General features: G+C 37.7%; 1 protein-coding gene across 1 annotated transcript in view; it reads right to left on the bottom strand.

The window, feature by feature from the left end:
* Positions 1-68: 68 nt before the first annotated feature.
* Positions 69-10630, bottom strand: part of znrf2b (zinc and ring finger 2b) — a 58252-nt gene continuing 47690 nt past the window's right edge. The window contains exons 3-5 of the mRNA XM_084385791.1: positions 3936-4041; positions 3779-3861; positions 69-2169 (exon numbers count right to left, since the gene is read on the bottom strand). Coding sequence (XP_084241917.1) covers positions 3804-3861; positions 3936-4041 — 164 coding nt within the window. The 3' untranslated portion in view covers positions 69-2169; positions 3779-3803. The remainder of the gene's footprint in view (positions 2170-3778; positions 3862-3935; positions 4042-10630) is intronic.

Here is a 10630-nt window from a genome sequence, read left to right as displayed (position 1 = left end):
AATGATTAGATATTTATATATATATATGGACAAAAATAATGAAGAAGAAAATCTTTTTTTTTTTTTTTGCAGTGAAGATGCTTTCCAATTCAGCTTCAATGGGCCATGACTAGTCCACAGGTCAAATTCATCACCAAAACTAACACCTCATATAAACCTAACCACGTAAGGCTTTACGTGAGACTGGTAAAAATAGAATGAATGTAAATCTATAATAAAAAAAAATCCCTTGTAGAATCTCCGATTAGTAACTAAAAAACTAGTTAGCAGCGCATTTGTTTGAAGCGGTCAAAGCCTACTGGAGAACGACCACCTTTCTCCAAAACATGATATATTATTATTATCTCCAGCTGAAATGTGACTGAGTGTTTAAATGATATAAATCACACACATGCCGTTCAGACTCTATAATTTAGATCAAACTATATGAACTGCACAAAATAAACAGACTGAGAAACTGGTGATAAAAATCCCAAAGACGACAGAGACATGAAGCTTGTTCCAGCAGCTACAGGTGAATTAAAGACAAACACAACCACAGAATTATTCAGCACAATCTCAGGTCACATTTCAGCACGAATAAATCAAAGCCATTAAGATTTGTCACGTTATTTTCATAACAATCAAGCACATTTTCAATCAGTTCTGTAACGCAGAACGTACAAGTTATTACTGGAACACACATGATTTTTTTAAAAATGTAAATCAGCATAAATTGAGAGCAGTACAATACTATCATGATGTATAAATATGTATAGTGGAGGGGTGAAAATATGTATAATTGTCATGAAAATGTGTTGCAATGTGAAAAATATGAAGCTTTGGAATTAATTCCTTTGATTTTGAGGTGAAATATGACCTGGAGGGTTTGTGAGATTCACTCATTTGGCCTGATGTGGTGCCTTACATTTCTCATATAAAATGGATGATCATATGATTTGATGCATGCACAATGAGTAAATAAACATAAAAGAGCTCTAAATGACGTCACAGCTGAAGACTGAATCTCACCCAAACCTGTCAAGAAATGTGATTTTTCCATCACAAAATTATATTTTGCTTATAGAAAAAGGAGAGATTTTAGGACCTGTTGCATTTTTATTAATTAACCTCACCCGAAATTCAATACATCGTAATTAATATATTGATAATTATGATATCATCATGGTAGTATTTTCTGCGCCACCTTTATTTATTCTGATTTTAATAAAAAATAATTGCATTACATTAATATTCCCCCAAAAACAGACTTTTTTTAAAATTTATTTTTATTATGCAAAATATAATTCAGAATTTTTTTCTTCTGATTTTGACCTGGACATGTTTTGATGAGATTCACCCAAAATAATGTGTTGAATTAAGGCCCAGATTTGTCTCAAGACAAAACGTTGAATGTTCACGTGATGCACCTGCATAAGTGATCTTGAGATGTTCAGACGTCATGGAGAACCACGTGAGAGGCTACAGTGAATCTTTATCCGACAGATATTGCTACGAGACTCGAGATGTACAGGACATTCGTCCATCTGGGAATCCAGAGAGAAAACGGCTCCAATGCGAACACAACCGCGTCAGCGTCATGAAAGACAGGGCACTTCTCAGTATGGCTCAGGGCCGACCTGAATCAGGGGGTCACGTGTCCGTCATATCCAGGTGTCTTTCTACGAACATCCGAAACTCAGCCACTTCGGCCCTTGAGATCTGAAAATTAAGGCACTGAGAGACACAGTCCCATTTACCAGAAAGTTTTGCAGAACAATCAAATCAACCGATCATCCAATAATCAACGACATAAGAGTCAGCTGACCCCCGAGTCCGGCCAATCAAAGAACGTAAAACAGCCAATGAAACGAACTTCTGCTAGATCAGCCTTCCTCACAAAGTTTCTGATTGGAAAACTGTGCAATGGAGGAGAAAGTCTCAAGGGTCTCGTCCTCTATTGTGGTTTTCATAGGTCTGCGATGTGGAAAGAGTTTCCCTGAATGAGTTTTGGCACACTAGGGTTTGTATGGCGACTAGGGAGAGTCGTGCTACGAGAAGAGAGGGACGTTCTGTGATCAGGACCGTCCTGCTCGGCCTGAAGAGACCAAAGTCACAGTGTCCGTGAGGAGGAAGAGAATTCACATTGCTGTCCGCTAGTGGGACACGTCGCTTCTCACGACCAGGAGGCTAGAGACATGAAACACAACGCAAACAATTAAAGAGTGTTAGAATGGGTTAAGGCAAGAAAAATTTAGAAGATAAGGCAAAAAAATTGAGATTTTGGGCCATTTTGCTTCCATAACGTGTCTTCTTTCAGACTAGTGGAAAAAAAAAAAAAACGTCGAAAATACACATTTATTTTATTGCACTTTATCAATTTTGCGTCTGTAGATTTCAATGACAATACATATCTTTACAGGCGATGAGTCAGAAATCTCCACTTCGGCAGCTTTATAGTTTTATGCATATCTATTTTCTGAACATAGAGGTTTGTTTTTATATCATTCGCCTGATATTTTATACCTAAAAACATAGGTGACAATGTATGTTTTCTGGCTGTAGACAGTATTTTCTGATTTATTTACTGTGAAAAAGAGAGATATCCATGTAAAAAAACAAGAATTTTGGGTAACACTTTCTTTTAAGGAGACATAATTACACTTTTCTACATGTACTTAATATAGTAATAACAGTAAATTATGCATAATTACAAGCAACTAACCCTAAACCAAACCCTAACACTAAACGTAACTCTATACATGTAGTTAATTAATATTAATCAGTACTTATTTGAGTAAGTACAATGTAATTACGTCACCTTAAAATATATTTTGATCCTGGCTTTAACTAATGTTCATATTTATATTCTGGAAATGTATACAAATTAGTGTATATTTGATTATATAATGCCTCATTTGTATTTTCAAACATAACATCACACGTAATGTAATTAATCAGCTTGGGAAGTACTGTGATATCCATGTTTTTTTTTTTTACACTATTCACCTGGAGTGTCTTGCCTTATAGACACTATGCGCCAGAGAAACGAGGGCGCCGGCATCTTTAGAATATTGTCTTTGAACTTCCGTTTTTGCGGTCGCTCTGTATATCTCTATGGCATCGCTGTCGAGGAGTAATTAGCTTTAGAAGTGGATTTACTTAATGTAAAGTTAACGAAAGTTATCATGAGGACTGTAATGTTTAAAGCAGATGTCTTAACAAATGTCAAAATGTCATTTTAAAATGAGCCGTTCATTCATAAATACGCAAGATCGCTGTGAAAATACAGGCCGGAAGTCAAAAGACATCGAGCGCAGCGCTGAAAAGGGGCGGGGCTACATAAGGTCTATAATAATAATAATAATAATAATAATAATAATAATAATAATAATAATAGCATGCAGTTGAAGACAACATGAAACTGTTTTAGCTAGAGAGTTTGAGTCTTTAGTTTTGAACTCTAAAGTAATGTATATTTCTGTTTTTACACCGATTTCAGATTCATAAATAATCAGTTAATATGAAATAATTTTACCATGACATAAAATTACTAAGATGTTTTTGAATAGCATATAACATCATGTCATTACATGTGACATTATGTTAACATTTTATATAAAGTGTGCTGATTAAATCAATACGACTAGGAACTTTCTTTTTTTTTTTTAAAGAACTGTTTATCAGTGTTCATTTTTATTTAAAAGCACATGCATTTAAATGCCATCATGTCAATAAGTGAAATGGATCTCTCTGACATTATGAATTCACTTGATTCAGGAGTGTGAATGTGTGTTACCTGTGCAAAGGTGAGAGAGGCGCTTTTAATCTGAAGGATGTTCAGGACACGATCGGTTCACTTCAAACCACTCATCAATACAGCTGAAAGAAAGCAGTGTTAATATAAGAGAAAACAAACTCACGTCACTTACACACACACACACGAAGAGCTTTACCCTTTGTGATAGATGCAGAGGCAGGGCAGGCGAGCGATGGTGTCTCCCTGGACCAGATCCTCCAGACATATTGCACATTCTCCTGCGTCCTTCGACAGGACGTCCTCTGAGAAACGACAAAGAGGAACACTCAAAATCAGACACTCTCTGAGTGTAATCAAACTCTGAAAGATTGTAAGTAATTCATAAATCAGGAGGATTAGGATAGTTTGTGGCCAAAGAATTTCCATTTCATGACTTTTTCAGTTTCATTTGATAACTGGAAAAGGAAAATATAAAATGAACACACACACACACACACACACACACGAAATGAACATGCTTTAACTCTGAAGAGCTGTCAACAGTGAGACACTTCACTTCAGGTTACCGAATTGAACCTGCTAATAAATGCAAGTCACGCTGCATAAACACATCAGATCAATGACTGTTATATCTAATAATTTTCATGAAACTTCTGTGTAAATCATTCATAACACCTGAAATGCTTTGAATTAAAGACAACAATATAAAAACAATTTACCCAGAATTTAACTTGCGTTTCATGAATCAGGCCCAACATGTGGGAGTCTCTTTTATAAATGAGCAGAAGGTGGCGCTGAAGACCAATTTTTCTGACCACTGACTCGTTCCTGCGGTTTACATGCAGAAGAACTGCACAGGGTCCAAATCAAACACTCACAAACGATTTCACATCTGTAATGTGATGCATTTCAGCATGAAATGAGATATTAAATGAGCAAAAATTAATTAATTGGATGGTGAAAAGTGTCTATCAAATGAGTTTGTGATAATAGATTAATCAAGACAAACTTTTTAGTTACATGCATTGATGAATTATTCACAATAAGACGTGGAACATAATGAAGTAAAATAAGATCAAGTTTGATTTGAGGCTGAAAACTGAAGCAAAAATAAGAGCTAATGTTTTGAGTTCGATAAACCCAGATGACAGCGGTCAGTGTTTGTTGGCAGACTGAGGTGAACACACACCTGTGGCCCTTCACACGGGACCATATGAGGATTTACATATTAACACAACACTTTACAGCCTGAAGGCCCTCATTTCACACAGCTGAATATTCATGAGACATGTGACTGTACTTTGTATGAATCTAAACTAGATTTGCATAACCTGAGGGAATAGTGCTAAAGTTTGAGCTATGTTCAGGTTGTGGTACTTTTAGGTTCAGAATAAATTAAGTGAAACACCCTTGCAATCACTCACAGCACCCTAACGACCACATAACACCCCGGCAACCACTTACAGCACCCTAACGACCACATAAAACTAGTGGTCGACCGATATTGGTTTTTTGATGGCCGATGCCAATATCTTAGAGAGCAGGGTGGCCGATGGCCGATATAAAGCCGATATTTTTATATATATATTTATTTTAATCAATAAGTTCTTATTTTAATAATAAATTATAAAACAAATTTTTAAAATAAACATGCTTTTATACTTTAGATGGAAACTTCTTACATTTGCAATCCTATTACAGTATTTTCACAAAGTAATTGTTTAGAAATATATGAATATGTGAATAAAAAGAAGGTAAACACTGTAACAGGGCACTCGGTAATCTGGTAATTTCGTGCTGGTAATCATATTTTTAGGGAAACGCTAATTTTACATACAGCACAGTGAAAACGTTATGAATAGGACACAGTGGGCAACTGGTTATATATCAGCATATTTTAAAATGAAGGATTTAAAGTTTTTCGCTCGCGTCTCCTGTGAAGCTGATCTTCTGTTCGCATTCACTCACTTCGCACGGACCGACCGTCACTCGCAGACAGCAATGCACACTTCACAAGATATCACAGCTGGAATTTGTGAAATTAAATGTTTATTAGATATTCAGAGATTTGTTTAAATGACGTAGATGCGCATTTGCTGAATGTTGACGGCAAATGAGAAAGTATTTTAGCCTGATTGTTTGCCTTTTCTGTTACAAATAATATAAAAGCAAACGCTTTACTTTACTTACTTCGCATAAGTTACCATTTACTTTCTTTGTTTACCAGTTCTGTCTAACAAAGTATTAGATATGACTGACAGAGATCGTAAATGAATGAAGACGGAGAATGTGAGTGAGCGCTGTTTGATCTGAGGAGCTGCCGTTGCCGTTCTCTTCTGGCGCTGGTGTTCTCAGTGCCGCCCGTCAAAATAAAAGTACGGAGCGCCGTCAAAATAAAAGTCCCGCTTCCAACACATCGGCCAATCAGAAAAACTAATCGGCCGATGCCGATATTTCAAAAATGCCAAATATCGGCCGATATATCGGCCTTGGCGTAAAACTACATAAAACCCTGGCAACCACCCACAGCACCAGAAATAACACATAATACCCCGACAACAACCCACAGCACCCTAACAACCACATAACACCCTTGTAACCACCCACAGCACCCTAACGACCACATAACACCCCGGCAACCACTCACAACCCCCTAACGACCACATAAAACCCTGACAACCACTCACAACACCCTAACGACCACATAACACCCCGGCAACCACTCACAGCACCCTAGTGACCACATAACACCCCAGCAACCACTCACAGCACCCTAACGACCACATAAAACCCCGGAAACCACTCACAACCCCCTAACGACCACATAAAACCCTGGCAACCACTCACAACACCCTAACGACCACATAAAACCCTGGCAACCACCCACAACACCTTAAAGGGATACTCCACTTTTTTTGGAAATAGGCTCATTTTACAACTCCCCCAGAGTTAAACAGTTGAGTCTTACCGTTTTCGAATCCATTCAGCCTAACTCCGGGTCTGGCAGTACCACTTTTAGCATAGCTTAGGATCATAGCAGGCGTAGCATAGCAGGCGTAATGATATGACGCAGCGCCTGAAAATAGTCCCCAGCTCGGTAACTTCCAACGTGACCGGGACTAAGTTTATCTAACCTATTAGACCTATTTTCAGGCGCTGCGTCATATCATTACGCCTGCTGCACTCATGGTACGGCAGCAAAGTTTCTTGATTATTACGCAGGAATGAGAGTATAGTTCCTAGCCATATCAGCCTAGAAAATCGCAACTTTACATTTTCCGTCAGTCTTAGTACACGATGTAACTACAGAAGAGTCAAGTTTTAAATAGAAAAAATATCGAAATTCTTTGGTCATTTTTTGGAGAGAGATGCTAATGGTCCTGTCCGATTCAATGATCTATGCTAAGCTATGCTAAAAGTGGTACTGCCAGACCCGGAGATCGGCTGAATGGATTCGAAAACGGTAAAACTCAACTGTTTAACTCTGGGGCAGTTATAAAATGAGCCTATTTCCAAAAAAAGTGGAGTATCCCTTTAAGAACCACATAATACCCAGACAACCACCCACAGCACCCTAACAACCACATAACACCCCGGCAACCACCCACAACACCTTAAGAACCACATAATACCCAGACAACAACTCACAGCACCCTAACGACCACATAACACCCCGCAGCAACCCAACAACATCAGCAGCTAATTTTTAGCAAATGTCAAATCTAGTTTACATGCAAACCATGACCGTTTTAAGATGCTGCATCCATTTTAAAATCGGTTCTTCAGTCTCCTGCGTAGATTTCCCTCTGCATCTGACATGAATCATAAGTACAAGACTGACGCGTGTTCCTAGACGTGCTGATTAAGTGTTCGGTAATCGATCAGATGAATGTGAACTGTGGTAGTCCGTGTGTGACACTGCTGCTTTCCACTCTATGTCGCTCCACACTTTAGTGATTGATGGAGAATCAATGTTCCTTAGACACTGAAAACTGAGCACACGCAACAACAAATCATGACATGCAACACGAAACTCAGAATCTCAGTCTTGCATTAGACTTCTTGGTCAGAACAAAGCAAATAAACTTTAGAGGAAACTGAACAATTTGTGCTTCAGTGAGTTAAACTCAATTGACTCTCTTCACACCGACTGTGTATGTGTTTTTGCTAAAACCTTAGTATTATGTAAGATTCCAGTATAGTATTCTCCCATAGCAAACTGTGGTTGCAAGAAAACACTGTCATATTATATCTAACAACTGTCGATCACAAATAATTAAATTCTATCATAAAGTAGTACATTATATACACTAACTATAGTAAGCATAACTTTTTAGTAACAAGTTCTAGAAGCTTTAAATACCTTTATTGTGAAGGTAAAAGCTAAACAAAATATACACAAACTTCATGATTTTAATAACCAGGCACTTCCTAAAAACACTTAAGAGGAAAGAAAAGAAAATGAAAGTCAATATCAATGCTTGAGTATCTGAGAGTTTGTACATTCAGCAAACAGAGATCTTAATAGTCTAACTGGAAATGATCATCATCATCTTATGCTAATATGACTTAGAGTTCATTAGTGGGTGGGAATTCCCAAGGAATAAACATCATATAATCAAACAGAAATGATCCGACACAAATACCGACCGGATTAGAGTCGTAATGTTATACGGAGCTGCAGCTCTCACACTATTCTCATCTATCAGGACAGTGACGTTTATATGCGTGTCCTGAACTCTTAAAGGTGAAGCGTGCGAATTAATGTTGCCTACATAATATGACCTCAAACATTTCTCATAAATTGATTTCATTAATTAATTTTATAGTTCTGTACTCTTACTGTAAAACTATTGACTCATTTGGGCCTGTTTTTATTTCCCATTATGAATTTTAGAAACATCTCAGCCCAAGTTGATACTTGAATGAAACAAATCTGAGAACTGCATTACATCTCCCTGAGTTTTGAAAGAGAAACTTCTGAAGAATATATTTGACCAAATACTTCATAAATAATTTTTCTATTTAAAATGGGTTCAAATGAGATGAATTATGTATTTTTCAGAGTATTCCTGTAATATTAACACCATCAGAGATGCATATTAGAGCTGTGAATGTCACTGGGAACGCTGTTAAACCGCCGAGACTGTGACATCTGCGACACTCGCTGGCTAAAATAAACAGAGTCATTAACTGTTACATAATACTGGATAAACCTTCCCGTTATGGCCGGCGCATGAGCGGTACACTGGGTCACATGAGACGGCAGATGACAGCGGCGCATGGACTCTGAGCGACTGACCTCAAGTGCACAGGGTTGAATTCCCACTGGGAACTTTCCAGATCTGGGAACACACGGATAACATGGCAAACCAAGAGCTGAGCTGGCCTTATTGGGCCAATCTCACCCGTCAAGAACAAATCTGGGTCATATTTCACACCAAAATCTAAATAAATCATAAAAATCTATATTTTGTATAATTTATAATTATATTTCCCAACCGTCTCTTAAATATATAAGAGCCCGTTGGGATGGAGCTCACTAAAAATCTGTCAAGAATGCGTCCGGGTTGTATTCACCCCAAATCAAAAAAGAAATTATGCAAAATCCAAGAGAAAATGGGATCATTAAGACATTAGTTTATTAACAAATAAGCTCCAAAACTTACTTCAACGAAAAAGATAAAATCTTATTGGAAAATGAGAATGCAAAAAAGTATTTTAGCAATAGTACATATTTGTTGTACTGCCTTTAACCCCTTCCCAGTCACCCCCAATTTTGGCAAGTGCTGCATACATGAAATGCCCAAAATAAAAAGGTTACTGCTCATAAGTAATTCTGAATAGAAACATAACACACATACATTTAGAAAGCCAACACTTGAGAGTTTATAGTTCAAGACTCAAAATTAACCAGACTGTTATTAATATTGAGATATATAAGCTCAAACATATTTTGAACTAAAATAATCTGGGATCACCAGTGATATATTACAGTAAAAAAAAAAAAGAGAATACCTTTTTAGAGTACCAGGAATAACCAAGTGGCAACCTCCCTATCTCTCTCTTGAAACCAACACGGAAGTGAGTTAAACGGCAATTCATCAACTGGCCGCTTGAGGCTGGCTGCAAAAGTGAGTCAAATCTGCATCTCCCCCATGTTGAAATGCCCAACTTTAAAGCAGAAAAAAAACATGTTTACAGCCTGGAGCAAAAAGTGGCTTTGGTCTATACAGCTAATTTTGCCCTTCATGACAACTGTGAGGGGGGTGAATTTTTTTTATAACTCATCCGTTTAAATCATATTAAGCTTTAAATTTCTGCATAATTAAGGGTGTCCACTTTTGAGTGACAGGTGGATTCCCGCTGCTGTGGTCATTAGTCAACATTAGCCGTTTGTCTGCTGTCTGTTAGCCGTCACGTTACCTCAGCTAATTGTCTGACTGTAAAAATAACTAAATTCGGGAGTGACGCGCTGCCAAGATGGCGACGGTCGACTACGCCCTCTTTAGGCTTCAAAAATGGTCTTCAGAAACCTACGGGTGACCTACGGTATTTTTTTTACAGTCTATGGGAATAACAAACACACAATAAATAAATAAATAAATAAATAAATATTTTTTTAAGTGCCCCTTTCCCCAGGAATTCAGTCTCTCTAAACCTCTCCTTTCCTAGGGTTTACTCTGCTCTGATTGGTCAGATGGCCCAGTCTGTTGTGATTGGTTGACTCTGCTCTGATTGGTCAGATGGCTCAGTTTGTTGTGATTGGTCTACCGCTTACAGCACATGTCGGAAACTAAACGCTCATTAGCATATCTGAATATCAGCTCCAGAGGCTTCCTCAGCACCTGATACTACACAGTGATACTAACAATAATGACAGCGTCAGTC

This window comes from Rutilus rutilus (assembly GCF_951802725.1).
Source record: "Rutilus rutilus genome assembly, chromosome: 17".
NCBI lineage: Eukaryota > Metazoa > Chordata > Actinopteri > Cypriniformes > Leuciscidae > Rutilus > Rutilus rutilus.
The sequence above is the reverse complement of the archived record's forward strand: the minus strand, read 5'-3'. Positions and strand labels throughout refer to the sequence as shown.